The sequence below is a fragment of the Melospiza melodia genome, chromosome 2, assembly GCF_035770615.1.
Source record: "Melospiza melodia melodia isolate bMelMel2 chromosome 2, bMelMel2.pri, whole genome shotgun sequence".
Lineage (NCBI taxonomy): Eukaryota > Metazoa > Chordata > Aves > Passeriformes > Passerellidae > Melospiza > Melospiza melodia.
The window spans coordinates 112,606,846-112,624,190 of record NC_086195.1 but is presented as its reverse complement, the minus strand read 5'-3'; the positions used below and the strand labels follow the sequence as shown (position 1 = coordinate 112,624,190).

The 17,345-nt window shown below is 37.2% G+C and overlaps 1 protein-coding gene across 2 annotated transcripts in view; it reads right to left on the bottom strand.

The window, feature by feature from the left end:
* UBAC2 (UBA domain containing 2) overlaps positions 1-17,345 on the bottom strand; it is an 87,923-nt gene that overhangs the window by 13,280 nt on the left and 57,298 nt on the right. For both annotated transcript variants that reach the window (XM_063149595.1, XM_063149593.1), the window contains exons 5-7: positions 16,879-17,002; positions 14,976-15,023; positions 4,201-4,446 (exon numbers count right to left, since the gene is read on the bottom strand). In XM_063149595.1, the coding sequence (XP_063005665.1) occupies positions 4,201-4,446; positions 14,976-15,023; positions 16,879-17,002 (418 nt within the window). The remainder of the gene's footprint in view (positions 1-4,200; positions 4,447-14,975; positions 15,024-16,878; positions 17,003-17,345) is intronic.

The following is a 17,345-nucleotide window of genomic DNA, read 5'->3' as shown; positions in this document are numbered from 1 at the left end:
TATAAAAGTCTGGTCTTTGCAAGCAGCAGAATCTCATATATGATGAAGATGAGATATACATATGAGATATCATGTGGTATGAATCTAGTAGATTCTGCCCTCAGTGAAAATTAATGGCAACTGGAAGAGAAGAACAAGAATACAGGAGGGAAAAGAGAGCATAAGCTTGAAGTGGCCAACAGGGTAGACAGAGAGGTAGTGAAATGAAGATTTTCATGTATGGCTGTAGGCTTGTTACAGTCTGGAGCAACCTGGTGAAGCCCTTCCCTGATATAAGATACTTAAGAGAATTAAAGAAGAAGGCAATATGATGTCCTTAACATGCTCAGCAAAAATGCTCTGCAGATCCAAAACCCATTCTTTCAAGACGAAGGGACCGAGGTTGATACACTGCCCATCCTGAATGGGCACAGCAAGGAGTGCTCCAAGGAGTTGTACTTAATGCCAACACAAGGTGATCCTCACCTTTTTGCAACCTTCCACCACCTCCTCATAACAGTCTGTAGTGACATCAGAGTAGTCAATACCACCTAGGCACAATATCTTCCCTATCTATTCACAATCTGGTTCTCTGCCAGCCTCCCTCCACGTTCTCAATGGGAAGTGAAATCAAGTTGATGCCCTGATACTCACACTGGTGCACAGATGCTGCAGTTGCTTCCCTTTTCCCACCAGGGTTTTATTTGGGTTACAATAAAGATAAACTTTAGAAAAATGCTGAGAAATAAAAGAGATCTAGAAATAGAAACATCAGGAGAGGAAGACCAACTTTTATCAATATTACAGTAGCAAAAAAATAAAATAGCAAATGATTACTGGTGGTCAGACATGACAGGAGAGAACTTCCCCAAAGTGAAGAAGTATTTTATATAGGAGCAAATACAAAGTATGGGAAACAAGAGATATGAAGGTGAAGAGGTGACAAAAACGTAGGAGGAAAATGGCACAGTGGGGAAAATGTGACAGTGATATGAAGGGAAACAGAAGATCAGATAATGGGAAAAAAAGAAAAATAGGACAAACTATTTACAAAGTAGGATAGACAAAAGAGTGTGAAAGAAAATAACTACAAAAGCAAAGTTTAAAAAGCAGCAAAAAAATTGCAAGCTGGTATTTTCAGGAAATGAATACATATGGCACACATTTTATTCTACTGCCTTTAAAGGTGAATGTAGGTGATGCTATGTAATTCATTTGGGACAAGATTGTAATTTCTCAGCAATATCCACAGAAGCAAATAAAGAACACAGTATGATCTAGAAAGTTTTCTAGATGAACACTACCATGTGTTTAAGGGCTGTATCCACAGCAACTAGAAACAAACACAAAACCAGTCACCATTTAACCACACTCCCCTGAGAAACTATCAACATGACAGCTTCTAGCAACATATTCAGACACAGTGCCCGCTGAATTTTTAAGAGCTAAAATGAGGTACATCGAGTAATGAACTTGGTGGGTTTACTTTCAAATTCTACCACACACTCAATCCACTCATTGAATTCAAGGGTGTTTGACAACCCAGCACTCACACACACAGTTCCATGCTTCAGGTTCCTCCAGACCAGAAGAGTTCAGCTAGAAAAAGACTGAGAATGGTAAAGCTCAGAGAATTGCCAGCAAAGAAATTCTGGGGTGATTGTGCCTTCCTTTTTCTTTTTTGTAGAAAGCATTCAAAGTGAATTCTGCTTTGGATAGAAGTGTTTAATGAACAGCAGGGGAAAAAAAAGATACAATTATTTACATCTCAGTATCATAGAGGTATACTATAAACAACTTTTGAGAAAGGCTTTTCCCCCAGTTTCTTCCCTTCCCCCCCCTCCGTTTTTTTATTTACATTTTTTAATGTTGGTTTGCATAACCTGTCAGGCTCATGTTCTTCAGAATTTCTTATGAAGACTCAAATAATAAACTTACTTATAAATAGATGCTTATAAAAAGCATCTATTTAAGAGAAGAGCCTCCCTTATGAGAGTCTGCCAACATTGCCCAGACAATGGAGCCCCAATAGAAGCACTGATCTTCTCCATCCACAATGCTACCAACATCCAAGGAAACTGCATTGTCTCATTTCTCAAATAGATGAACTGGAGTAAAGGAGTGGGAGGAATGAGCAGAGCACCTTCTCAAGGGGCAGCTGAACAAAATTCTTGCACTATGGCATAGAGAAGAAAGCTAAAGTTCACTTCCCTCACCAAGCAAAGGAGAAAGTGTGAGAGAAAATGTTAATTTATCTCACCTATGGCTCACTACCTACAGACAGCATATTGGGCCTTCAGAAATCCACACAACATTTACCCAGAATATAATTTAAAGCCTGTTTTGATGACTGACATGTACTTCACAGCTTTCATTATTTTAAATTTTACAAAAAAAAAAGACTATCTAAGAAATGGAGCTGCATTCTTTATAGCTTCACTCCCACAGGTAAAATTATCATCTAAATTCTTTTCATCTCTATCATAATCTCTTCCACTCCACTGTCTTCAAATTACACCTTGCCAAATTTCTAAAGGCCCAAGTACACCAATCCAGAAAATGGTTTTCAACTTTTCAAATATTATTTTGAGATGAAAATAGTCTGTTTTTCATTATTACCACTGCACAGCAACATTTGTGAGTGATGCTTTTTCCGATTTAGCTGATGACCAGTAAATTCTGTGAATGAGTCACTAAAAAACACCAGGTGGGTCAAAAGCTTTCATGACACACCTTTTCTGCAGAGCCTCTATGGAACATTCATACATTGATCCTATGGCCTTCTGATCATGGGTTTCACAGATTAGCACTACCAGTTAAATAAATGCTGCGCTCAAGTTAAAGGCTAAACATGAAGGTAACTTGAAAGTGTTTCAGCAACTTGTAAAGGGAAGCATCTTACTGATGTTCAAACAGTGTTCCTGCATTTTAGTCAAACCCCTCCATCTTTTTAAAGAATTCTATTTGAAGTCAAACATGAAAAGACATTTTTCCACTTTCATTGTTCATAGCCTAGGGAAAGGACAAGATGAGAAGAAAATGTTATCAACAGTTCTTTTATCATTTACCGTTCTGAACTTATTTACCACTTTTTGTAATTAAAGAGATATTAGAAAGACAGTCCTTCATAACTGGAAGTGGCTTCTTTCTCACATCTGAAGAAACCCGGCTGCACTCCTCACAGCTGCTTGTAGTCCAACATACAGTTTCAATTCATTTTCTATTACAAAGGCAACGCTCAAGAATTGAGTAATTTCTAGCTCAGTTCTTATGTTAAAACTGATCAGCGTTCTAATAGGAATGGAGAAAAATAGATTAGAAGTTTCTGCTTGAGGAATAATTTCATCATATTGAAATGTTAAGGAAATAAGAAAACCAGAATAATGTTATCAGGGACTAGAAACAAAGATTAATACTCCAGCTGCAGGCCAAAGCTTTATGCCATCACACCTCTAATTCTGGGAATGCATTAAGGATAACACAGCTATGTCTGTTTGCACTGCACTACCCCCAACACAAAAAGAACTTGTGTATCAGTACACAACTGTGTTTCAGGCAAAGAAAACTCAGTGAAGACAGAGAAGATATCTAAGATACAGGAATTGAGACACCACCTGCCTTGTTTTGCTGCCCTACAACACAAAGACCGAGAATATCTGTATTTGTTAGTTTGTATAAAACAGAGAAAATAAAAAGACTCTGCTATTCTGTTCAATAAGGAAATAAACCAAGAGGATTAAACATGGCAAAAAGAAAGTCACTTGTGGTTTACCTCTGTAACTTAGAGATTATAATTTCTGCCCTTAAGAAACAACCTATACACCTACAAACAAAGGAATTTCATAGAAAATTTTCAGCCTCTCTGAAAAGGCTGCTGACCAGACAGATACTCAAAAGAGTAAGGAGCATTTTGACTTTCTAACTTTACACAATGGCTTTCACTAAAGACACCAAGAAGCAATCACTTTACCTTTCAGCCTCACTTTTTGTGACAGAATGCCAGGAGTACTGATATCCCCACAAGATTGTCTGACATCCTGCTCCCATCTTGTGAAGCATTTTTAATATACAAAGCTATACAAACCACTTAAATGGCTATCAGCAGTATAACACTGTATGAAAGACTGATGGAGAAAAATTAAAAAATAATTTTAAGAAACAGGAACAATGCAAAATCTTTGAAGCAAAAAAGTATAATCCTTAAAGAATGCATAGCAATACCTGCTGCTGTCTCTGCCGCCTCATTTGGGCAACCTGAGACATCATGATTTGACGATCCAGTAACTCCATTCTCTGCTGCCTCTGGATGTCAACTGTGGCTCCCATTCCCACTCGAACTTCATTCGTTGGCTCCGCAGATGAGAAGACTGGTTCAAGAGTCCAAGAAAATATCTTTGCTACCCATCTGGGTACACAAAGAATTCGATGAACTTTTAACATACTGCTATTGTAGCACATCCCAGAAATCTAAAATCAAAAATAAAATGTTAAAAAAAAAGCCTGAAAACCAAAAAACATAAGTACACCACATTTACTTTGAATTTGGTTGCAGGTAACAGTCGGTCTTTCTGGTTTTTTAAGCACTTTTACTGTATTTACTCACAGTTCTCAGTCAAGAATCAGAGAACAAACAGGGGATTTCTTTACTTCCCTACAACTACAAATTGCTTTTTTAAATCTGTGTGGTGCATTGCCTGTGACTCATAAAGGTTCAAGGGTTTTTTTGTTTGTTTTGGAAATTGAGCCCAAGCCTTGAAAATGACCCTTTCTAAAACTGGTCAAAATGAAAACAAAATTTTAATTTCTAGTAAAAGAGCTGGTCAGGGTATGCTGCATGCTGACCTGAGAAGATTAAGACAGCTCTTGAGAATGCTGAAGCACTCTACACACCCCTTCAAAAAAAAAAACCACCAAACCCCTTTAAGGCTTCTGTCCCCACCACCTGAATCTCTCCTTCTAGTAAAAATAAAAGCAAACCAGCGGAACTGAAGTTAAATCTAAGACTATGCACACACTCATTCCAAAAGAAGCCCAGCTGCCTTACAGGAGGGAAAAAAAATTTTGAAAACCAATTCATTAAAAACTGTGATACTGAAAAAGCCAGTTTTCGTGAGGCCCTTCTCCTACCTATAAGAAAAAAACCACATTCCCTGTGTTTGTGCCTGCCTTGGGGCTTGATTTCATTTCAGATTCTGCAGGAGAAAGAGAAATTATAAGCCCCATAAATGGAATTACAGTCATCCCTCAGCCATTATTTTGAATGCCATTGTGAAGCCACAGCACTTGAGCCCAAAGCGGTCCCATCTGCATTCTGCGTTATGCCACATTTCAACATTTGTGACTCTTTACTGTCTGTTATGCCACAAGAAATATGCTGTCACAGCATAGTGAAATGAACAGGAAGAGATCTGAACCTCAACAAATCTGTAAACATATCCCAGCAATGAAATTATGTGAAAATCATGTAGAAACTCTGAATCTGGTGTATTTATTTATTTGGCATTTGTTGTGTTTCACTGACATTTGTATAAAGACATTAAATGCATTGCTGATTATACAAAGGGAGACAGTATAGGAAAAACCAACATTCTTTAGGGGTGGGGATATTTTTCAGACTATTAACAAGGTTATTGTTAAATACCCAACGAGGTAGTGAGACTTTTAGCAAAAACACATTCTGCTTTTGGAAACAATTATTTATGTTTTATATTACATTCATTTTATGACTCACAGTTGGATGTAGAGCCCAAGCTGCTGGTTGCTTGACAGCCCAAGCACAGGCTGTCATTATAAAATGAGAAAGAACAGCTCTAAACTGGTCTTAACCTCTTCAGTCTTTCAGTCATGCTATGAGAAAGGAGGTAAATGATATAAAGGCCATAATCACATCAGAGTGAAGGCTGCCTTTAATTAAATCTTCTTCTGTATTCAAAGGAAGATCCTAACTGGACAGGGCACTGTAACAGAAGCTTTTTCACGACCTCAGAGATCCTTTCCTCAGCTCTAGTGAAACTGTTCCAGATGACTGTAAACTCATGACTAAAACTGTGCACATCAGCTGGAAACTAAGGCATAGCTATAATCACCAAAAACAAAAGGAAGAAAATTCTTATCACTTCTGCAATTCACTTGGTTTTGGTATGTACTGCTTGAGGTGTCTGTCTAGCAAGAAGGTCCCCCAGAAGCAAATCCCCTGATCCTGAGGGAGTTAGGTAGATAGGCCCCTCACTCAAGAAAACCCAGATTGCACAGTAACTGAAAAAGCAGTTCTGGGGGAGCGAGAATTACTGAACCAGATTACAAATATTAAATACACATTTAATCTCATTGTTTTCGTCAATGCGAAATGCACAAGCAGCACTAGAACATATAAATTGTCTCCCTTCCTCCCACCTTGTTAGGTGTGGACATAGGTAGTATCATTAGGCTATGGAGCCAGGACCCCTTTTCATTCCAGGGATTCTGCACCCGATTGTACAGGGGTTAACTAGGCAGGGAAAGAAGTCCCACTCAAAATACTTCATCCAACATCACACCAACATTCCTTCACTTCTTTCAAACGTCCCTTCTAGAACTCATCTCTGCTCTCTCTTACCACCTTTGAAAAGGTCTAATGTTTTCAAAAATCTTGAACGGGTTCAAAAAGTCACAAGAACAAAACAAAGCAAGTGGTGATAGGAAAATCTACATCTCCCTGAATATATGACAAATCTAGACACGTGTATGAACATACTAACCACAAAGAGAATCATCATTTATCAAGTCAAGACAGAAAATAGAGCAATGAGACAACAGCAGCCTATCTTTGGTGTCAGTGCTTTGGAACTTGTTTGTCTCAGAAGGGAAGGCATACTGAAAGCTTCAATTAACAGCTGCATCAGTAAAAGCATTCTTGTATTTTTCTTAGTGGAGATGGCTGGGCGTAGAATCATTCAGGTTGGAAAAGAACTTTAAGATCATCAAGTCCAGTTGTTAACCCAGTACTGCCAAGACCACCATGTCCTTAAATGCCACATCTACATGTCCTTTAAACAGCAATAGAGATTGTGACTCAACTTCTTTCTGCCCTGGGCAGCCTGTTCCAGTGCTTGATGAACCTTTTGGAGAGTAATTTTTCCTAATGTTCAATCTAAACCTTCCCTGGCACAACTTAAAGGACTTTCCACTTATCTTACTTGGAAAAAGAGATTGACCCTCACCTCATCACAATCTCCTTTTAGGTAGTTGTAGAGAGCAAGTCATTCCAGAGCACTTAATCAGGAGAAAAGGAGATAAGGCTAAAAGTTTATGGACATGCTAAAATGAAGAGCTATTATATGGAAGTATAAGAAATTTTAAAATGTTATTGTCAGTTATATCAAATTTTCAATAATTTTCAATTAGTGAGGACAAGATAGCTATTTCCATATTTCCAATAAACCCAGAATGGAGACATTTGTAGTTAAAAAAAGTCTCGTGATTCAGTCTGGCTCAGTATCATACTCTCATCTTAATGTCAAGTGTTTCCAAAGAACTTCCTCTATAGCTGGTTCATATGCAGAACTTGATAGATATAATTTTAAAAATCATAAGCTTTGACAAAGTAAAAAGCAACTTTTTACACTGTTTTTGTTAATGACATCGAGTGAATTTTTAGTGTTTAAGAACATAAAGCAACATTGTTTATTCAATGAAGATAAAATAACCTCATTATCTTCCAACTTCAGCACTGTACATCAGATTAAAGGGCTACTTCCCCCAAACAGAGGAGCTTCCACTGTACTTTAGCCGCCAAAAGTCACCACAAAAAAACGTTGTGGTTATGTTCACACTGTTAAAATGGAGAATTTGTGGCCAGCAACATAAGGTGCATCTTAATTTCTGTTAGTCACAACATCTTCCACCATATTGTATGTGGTACAGTGCTAAGAAGAGGAAATGGAGGATGCTGGAAATTCTCTGGCACACTGCAGAATAGAAGTGTGCTTAGATATTTTCAGTTTCTTGACGCTGTGACTTACTACTGATTCTTCACATGAAGTTTCCTAACCTTGTCCTGCCCCCATATAAAGCCTGACTTCCCCTCCCCTTCCCTCAAGTCCTTCCAAAGTTGTACATTTTTGAGAAAAAGGAAGTAGCTGTAGTTTCTCTGCAATTAGGTAAATCAAACATAGAAGCTCTCCAGTATTTTAAATTGCAAAGATACATATGCTCCACAAGTACCTGGAATAGTATTTAAAATTTAAATATTTCAATTCACTGTACTTGATTAATACCAAAAAAGGAAATTAAACAGAAAAAAAAGTAAACAGACTGGTGTAGAGAATTATGTTGAAAATGATTTTAACTAACAGAACATGACATCAAATACTCGATTATTTTGTTCGGAAAAATGTAAATACATTCATCATATGTACTCAAGACTTGGCTATTTTCAGATACAACAAATGAAAAGCAAATAGTTTTCTTAAGGTGAATTGACATTTTTATATCTATTTTATCTGCTTAATCCTTAGTATGTTCTAAATTCTAAAAATTAGACTCAAAAGATGGGTTGAAATTTATGTCAGGATTCTGTATTTATCTTCATTAGAGAAAGCATTTATCAAACCAAGAGGGATTGTGTGAAAACCACCCAAGAAACAAAACTACCCAACAAAAAAACCCCACTACACATGTATTTTCAACTTCTGTTACAATTCTAACAGATTATTTTGTTTGGGTTTCCTTTTTGGAAATTGTTGCAAATACTATAAACAGCCTTTTGTAAAAGTTATCCTGAAAGAAAAATAAGATTATAGAGATACTAAAATATTTTTCTTCAATTTTGTTTCCTGTTGATTTGGCTCATAAATTTTCCAGATACCTTGAAACATTTTTTTCAGAGTTTATCAGTGCTTCATTGGCATCATCAGCTAAAAAACATTGTGTATGTGCAAGCATGACTGTACTGCCATTTCAGCACAGTACAGCTACTCTTAACTTGTGCTGGTGTCCTAAGCATAGGTTCCCTTGGTCTCAGCCAGTGTTCTATAGGTGATGATTAACACATTGTTAACCAAATCTCTTTAATTACAAGATCAGGATTTGATTAATCTGACCCAAAATAGATATCTGTAATTTAAAAGCCTACTTAATAAGCCGCTTATTTAAAGTTGGTGTCATAGTCACCAGGGAGAAATGGGCACTCTTAGGATGTAACTCATCCTTTGGCAGATGTCTCCAAAGTACACACACAGCTGAATTACTCTCATGGATTCCCTCTCTGAAAAAGGGCAACACTGCTGCCAAAAAAAGCAAATACCGACAGAACAATCTAATTCCTAAAAAACAGTTGGTATAGCTGATGAAACAGACCATAATTTGGAAACAGAAACTCTTCCTCAGATCTAAGAGAAATTTAGAAGTGAAATACAAACTGAAAACCAATATCCATTTTTCTACAGAAGCCAGAGATATTACAGATAAAGTGCCTTACGACATGTTATTACCTTTTCCTGTCCTTTCTCGCTACTTTCTCCTTCTTCCAGAGCTGGAAATATCTGCATTTCCCTCCTCCCCAGACAATTACAACCTCATTTCCAAACCAACATCCCCTGTATTCCAGATGAATCAACTCCTTTTTTACATAGATGCATTAAGTGATGCAGGAGTAAGTGCTGGTAGCTTAGTCAGCTGTCACATGTTCACACCTTGGCGTGGGCAGGGTGTCACAGCTCCCACCACAGGGAGCATTAGGTCAATAAAGTCAGTGGAATGTAGTGGCACTCAGATCAAGTCACTTACAGTCACTCAGCTGAACACTGAGCACTGTCCACACACAAACACTGCACGATAGTTTTGGGCAGGATTCAGCACATGTGTTAATGTACATGGACTTGCTGGAGCAAGTCCAGTGAAGGGCCACAGGGATGATCAAAGGACTGGGAGCATTTTTCCCATGAGGAGAGGCTGAGAGAAGTGGGGCTGTTTGGCCTGGAGAAGAGAACGCCCAGGGGATTTTACCAAAGTAAAGAAATGCCTGAAGGGAAATGAAGAGGACAAAACCAGGCTTTTCTCAGTGGTTCCCAGCAACAGGAAACGAGGAAATGGGCACAAACTGAAATATGGGAGGCTCCCTCTGAGGATCAGGAAACACTTTTTCACTGTGAGGTTGACTGAACACCAGCAGAGCTTGCCCAGGGAGGTGGTAGAGTCTGCATCCTTGGAGATACTCAAAAGCCATCAGAACACGGTCCTGGGGCAAGCTGCTCTGGGTGGCCCTGCCTGAGCAGGGAGGCTGGACCAGGTGCTACCCTCAGTGATTCTGAGAACTGAGTACCTGCTCTTTGGGAGATAGTTCTATCAGGAAAGGGGAATCACATCCATTACACACAAAACACATGGTTTTACTTGGGTAAGTACTTAAGCATGGGCAGAATTTTTAGTATGTGAGTAGTATCACTGATATTAGCAACACTACTGATATTTATACTGTAATACCAATGTCAGATATTCAGAAATTAACTAGATCCAACATTTAGCAAATATTTACCTGAATCCACTTACAAGCACAGTTACAAAGTGTTCAAAAATCATACTTTGACTAAAGTCCTACATGAGACTGAATGTGGATGACTGAAGGATACCCAGACTAACTGGAGGATGAAGGACAATGAACAGCAGGACACAAATGTGGAGGTAACTGCATACATTAACAGACTCTGACCAAAGATTCTCTTTGAGAAAGCACATATTTAACATGAATTTTAAGTATGTAGAAGGGATGATATTTTAAACATGAACACTATACTGTGAGGTAATACAAATGCAAATACAAAATGTTTTAAAACAACAAAGAATTCAGGATGCATTCTTCAAAATCACTCAAGAAAGGTGTGAGAGAGGAAGAAAAACAACAAGAAAATCAATTATTCCTGATCAGCTGATCAGATCAGATCTGATCAGATATTAGCTACATAATAGTATTTTTAAGACAGGAACTAAAACAATTAAAGACTGGTTTAATTATTTTGCTCTCCCAGCTGAATCACTTTTTATCCTATATATGCCAATTATAAAGGACCTGAATTCACCATACAAACACTCCTCAGCTGGATGAACAACTAACAGCAATGATGGATAAAATTCTTAACAAACAGAACTCAAAAGTACTACTGAATTACACTTGAGAGCATTTAACAGTCTCTATAGTCTATGTAAAACTAAGTTAGCCACTTCAAAATTATGAATAATAAGTAATGTACTCAAAAAACCATAACTGAAATTAAAATCATGCACTCAACACTGTCTGAGCTTTCTATCTTAACCTTAAGCCGTTACAGTACAAGCTCTAAATTACAGATTCTCTATATTTTCCAATATCTAAATAGAAAAAACACAACTTTTCATACATTCTGAGAAAAGTAAATTCCAGCATAGCACGGTAACAATGAAGAAAACTTGCATTCTGCTTAGTGAAATCTCCAAGTCAAGCAGGGTTTTAGAAACTTCTCAATTTCAGTTTTCTAAGGTTTGAACTAAACTCTACAAAAATTCAAGGCAGCTCACAGGAGACTTGGTGGGTTCCAAATTTTAAACTTTATGCAGTGCAGGTCATCTTGCAAACAAATAAAAAACTAACATGAGGTAAGAAGAAAGACTAAAACACTAAAATCACAGAAAGGGCCTGAAAGATATCTTCCCCCTATCAAATATAGCCCTAAGCTACTCAGAAAAACCCATGGCCTGTGATCTGTCTGATGACATTATCCTAGAAAGTGGAGGGAACTGCATGCCTTCATGGGACATGTCTTCTGCTGGTCACCAACCTGAGATGACTTCTTTAAGCAGATGAGCTCAAGCTATGAATGAGCCTTGACACACTTCTCAAATTTCAATCCTACAAAAGTATGGCAAGGAAAAATGTAAAGTGGGAATCCAAAAGATTTTAAAGGGGTGGAAAAAAAAAAAAGGGAGAGAAGACGTCTACATCCAATGAACCATGAATACCACTTCCTAAGGTGTTTTGACTATTTTAAAGAAAAAAAATAGTGAAGAAACTGTTTCAAGCCTTCACTTAACTTAGCAATATGCACTACATGGAGGCACTTCTGTAAACAACTACTGAAAGAATTTTGGGCATCTCTAGTATTTTTCCTAATTTTATGGCACAAACCCCAAAAAACTCTTATCACAAGAAACAAATTTTGTCTGTATGCACCAGGCATCATATATTCCTGGCAAAATAAATCACAAGAAACTAAATTAGTCCTATCAATCATAAGATGATTACAGGTTACTGATGACATCAGATTTGTGAATGTCTTTACAGTCTACTTCATAAATTCTATCTTCCTTATACATAAGCATAATGTATTTAAACAGCATGTTTTATACAACATACCAGCAACTGACATACCAAAAGTACAATAATTGATTGTCCAGTTTCATGTGAACAGTAAAGAAACTGCCTTTAAGACTGTAATCCTGTGCTGGTTTAAAAATGGATCTAGCAAAATATACCTTATCACAAAGACAGACACAGCAGACCTTTGTATTCCAATAACAAATCATGAGCTGTAATTTCTGCACCTGAGAAAAATTCATCATCAAAACCACAAATTGTGAAAAATTCCCTATCACCAGGCATATTACATCAATGCCCACCTGCCCACACAGACTCATACATGCATATCTGTAATGATGGCATCACTCAAAACCACTGAAAACAAGAACTCAAGGCAGTAGAGTTCCCAGTACCTCTATACCCTGCCTAGAATTCACAAGGAGGTCTCATGACACTTGCAAGGATGTAACTAGAAAGTCAGATCCCATTTAGTCATGTTCAAATATAGACTATGAGAATTTAAATAAACTTAAACCAGGAACACTCTGAAGACAAAGTGGAAACTGATAAAAACTCAAATATTTTGCTGGCACCATCCATTTTAATATTCCACATAAGTGTAACAAAAGCTAAATGACAGAACAGCATCACAATGCACTCAATATGAGTGCCTAAGTGATCTTCAGTGCTTAAAATACAGTGAAGTGTCTACCAGGCAATGAACCAGTGACTAAATATTACACCTATCTGACCTGGTGTTCATGCCTTTACTCATCCTTTCTGTACAAATACCTGAAAATTTGAGTCCACAAAGACTAAGGCAGTAAGCTAGAAAAATATTAAGACTTATAAGAATAACATAACATAGGTTGTCAGAATGACTTAACATTAATTTGACAATCTATTTCTGCAATTGTACATATACATGTGTTATCAACTAACTACACCTGTAGTACTAAAAGGCACCTTTATAGTGTTGCATATCCTTCCTCAGATTATCTAATATACCATGAAACTTTATTGCTTTATCAAGTTTTTGCAAAAGACACCAAATTATAATTTCTAACAGAGGAGAAAAAGAGACTTCTTAATCACAGAAGTGTAGCAGATATACTATGCAAAAGAAATGGCTGAAAATCCTAACGTGAATTTCTTTTCAAAATGCAGCACGTCTTACAAAGTCATGGAGTGCAGAAAAAAATTGACACTGAAAACACATCATAATTGGTGATGACTTAATTCATGCTGACTGAAGCAATATGAAACCTTGAAACGATTTTTTAGTCATCTTGTGACACAGAAGTAACTCAATTTAATCCTATGGATTTACATCTAAGTAAAACATATTGTCAATCTTAAATTAAAAGAAAGATCATTTATAAAAAAGATTACTAAGAAAGTTCAGCAAGTTTTGTTATATAGAAAAATAAAACTTTATATTAAGAGGGAATGAAAATAAGAACTGTATAATGTATTATGAAAAAAAAAATGAGCTACTCTTTATATGTCTGTATAATCAAGTATACACAGAGCTTCTGTCATCAGGAAAGAGGGAGTTAAAATGCCTTTCCATTTCTTTCCTTTCCTTCCCTCTCTAATGAACACCTGTTAGAAAGGAAGGGCTATTAAAAGAGCCAGCAGAGTAACAGGAAGGGTAGTGTGTGTGGAGGAAGTCACAGATCCTTCAGTGGGCACAGAGGCTTGGGCTGATTTCCAGGGGAGATGGATTCTGATTTGTTAGTTGCACTGCTTTCATCGATATTTATAGCAAGATCAAATCATGAACAGACATCACTGCTGCTCTGTCACTCCTGTTATTAGTTATCCTAGAAACTCACAGTCAATGCAAATGGTAAGAGATCAAATCACTAAGTTGTAGCAGCATTTCCTTCTGAGCTCAACTCAAATTCAAATTAGTAGGCTCTATATAGCAAGGGCATGATTTGAGTTTTCCATCAACTTAATAATGAGTTCCCTTGGAAGTGGCTGCACTCCCACTGTTGAAAAAGGTTACAGTCCTTTGGGCCAAGAAATCAGCCTGAGCTCTTAATTTCTAAGTCTGTAAAATTTAAAAAGAAGCTTATCAGTATCTAACAATCTGAAAAATTTAGCACAATCTGTTCCAGCACTAAGCACTTTACCAACAACAGAGTCAGAAAGGAAAAAGATCACAGCTCCTTTATCTGACTGATGTGATGAACATGATTTTGTGCCCTTACTGCCACTGTCATTGTGAGAAACAGCTATATTATAGATTTCCTTGGAGAACAGCAAAGCATGAAAAACCTTCACAGCAAAGTTATTAAAACCTGAGTTTTGGAATCAAAGCTTGAGGCTTGCTGAAATCTGAAAAAACAAACCTCAGCCTGGGGTACACATTTCTACCATTTCCTCAATGATCTCATTTGTAGTTGTGGGTGTACAACTATATCCATGGCAACAAAATTAATTTTATGCGGGGAGCAGCGGCACCCTGAAAATATTAATCACCAATTTTGTTGTCTATCAGTTTGTCACCAGCTAGTCAGTGCTTCACATATTTAGAAATTGAAGAGGAAAACTTTCTGGTTAGCAACACAGAGTGTTACTTAGTAATTTCTGTTCTTTTTGAGCCCAAATATACTGTGCTGCTCACATACATAACAGAGTGTTTTAAGTAACATATGATTTTTTTAACAGTAAGACTTACCAATCCACTTAAGGCTAAAATCCAGATGTAGGAACCAGAGGTTAAGAGCTAGAAGACAAGAGCAGGGATTTAAATTTTTATTTTACAAAGTTCTTGCTATATGAACCGCTAAGTTGCAATATGATATAGGTTATGCACTCATCATGACAATGAGAGATGTCAGACTTTTACCTTTGTTAAAATTCAGTTTACCATTAAAAAAAAGAAGTATTCCATAAGGAGCAAGTGGAAAAAACACAGGGATCCAACAATTGTTCTCCTTCTAGAGAACAATACATTTTATTTTCATATAGCTTACTAAGTATAACAGGATGTCAGTTATAGGCTGCACAGAAAAACAGGTCTGAAAGACAGACTGAAGCAAAGGAAATGACTCAGCAGCAACAGGAGAAGAGTTCCAAGCAGGCAGGCACTCCAAGTGAAGCTCTCAGACATGCAGTCACAGACAAACTAAGCACCAGCATCAAAATTAAGGAAATAAAGTTCTTACCCAGTGACATATTTGCTGACATGAAATCACAGAAATAAGTTGGAGCAATTTTTTTTTTTTTTTAAATCTTGATAAGTCAACATGGCAGCCCATTGTTTCTAGCAAAGTATGTGATTAATCACCTGGAGAAGGTTATTTTCCAACTGGAAAAATGGGACTGAAAATGGTCAGTAAAATGTTTCTGCGTGATGCTAACTGCACCATGAGAACACCTTCCCTCCAGAGTTCAGACTACGGAAACAGTGACTTGAGATAAGGGCAGAGTTTCCAAATGAGAAGAAGGCAAATGAGTCTCCCCTCAGGCTCTGGGTGATGGCAGCAAGTGTTCAGAGCTCAGCAGGGAGAGATCCCACAGAGATAAAGGGCTCAGTGACAGCACTGATCCGAGCTGGACGTGCTGTGTGCATGGAAGAAAAAGGCAAAAGACCCGATGGAAAACAGCCCACACAGCAGCATGGCTTTCCCAAAGACTGCAATAATAGTGCAAGTGATGGGCTCAGAAGAGAGGAAACAAGATTTCTGAGACCAAGAAAGTAAAGTGCTGGAGCAGAAAGTGAAGAAAAGCAAAGGCTGAACAGGAAAGAGGATGAACTGACTAATTCTAAAATACTCTCTCCCACATTTCACATAGCTATGGTGTATTCCCCATTGCACACGCCAGAGCTATTTTTGAATCCCTAGAATATATAGAAGTGAGCCTAATTTCTCATAAATTTGCACACATCATCATTCAGGTTGTGACACAAATGTCCATTCATTTCTAGGCTGCTGGGTCTTGGGGTTTTTTAATTGTTTCTTGAATAATTACTGGCTTTCTATACCAAGTAGCTATATTTTCCTAGTCATATTTCACAGAACACTACATGATGTTGCTGTGCTCTGTGTTACACTATTCTAAATTACCTGTCACATCGTAAGGCATGATATACAAGTAAGATTAATTTATATAAAAGTGAAATTCAGCCAAAACCTTGATTATTTACTAACAGTCTTAACACAAAAAATACCACATTCTACAGCTTTATTTGAGCTCTAATCGACAAGGAAAAAATAAGCAAATTCAAGAATATAAACAAACTAGAAAGGTAAAAGATAAAAATGCTTTAGGATCAGGTTCCATTTTAATCTCTTTTCATCTAATTCATTATACTGACCAAAAAAAAAAAAAAAAAACCTGTGGAATTGTCTATTTATTTTCCCATGTAAGACAAGGTAAGGACAGACCACTTGCTCACCACCTCAGCATACTGGAATCACATGTTTCTATATGTTTTAGCTGATGGGATAGTTACTAGCTAAATGTATGCTCAATCATGCACATGGAAGTATCAAAATTCACAGACAAACAGAAATACTAACTACTAACGACATTATTAGTTTATTGAAAGATGAACAAGTAAGTACATACCATACCTGTAAACCCAGTATGTAGACCAGAGACTTGTTTGTGATAGAAAAGTGGCCCAATACTTGTGTCACCTGCACTCTTGGAATGGAGGAATAAAATGGAACAAACAGTGCAAACACAGGACCCAAGCTGCAAAAAGAAAGGTCCAGATGGTTATAAGAATGATACCAGCCACAGTAGTGCCAAACAATCAAAAGGAGTTAATTTTAAGTACATAACAATCAAAATGTTACACCACTTTGCAAACAAAGGTCTCCCTTCAGAACACACACTAGGTAACTTCTGGCATTCTAGGTAACAGATTCATTAGCAAATAAGAACGAGTAACAAAAAGTATTTTATTTCCCAATGTTTAGGACTGGAGGCAGAAGAGAAGGCAACATATTTCATCTAATAGCAGATTCTTTCCATAAAGCACAGCACACAACAGTGTGAAGAGCAGTAATGTCCTACATCAGAACAAAATATGATT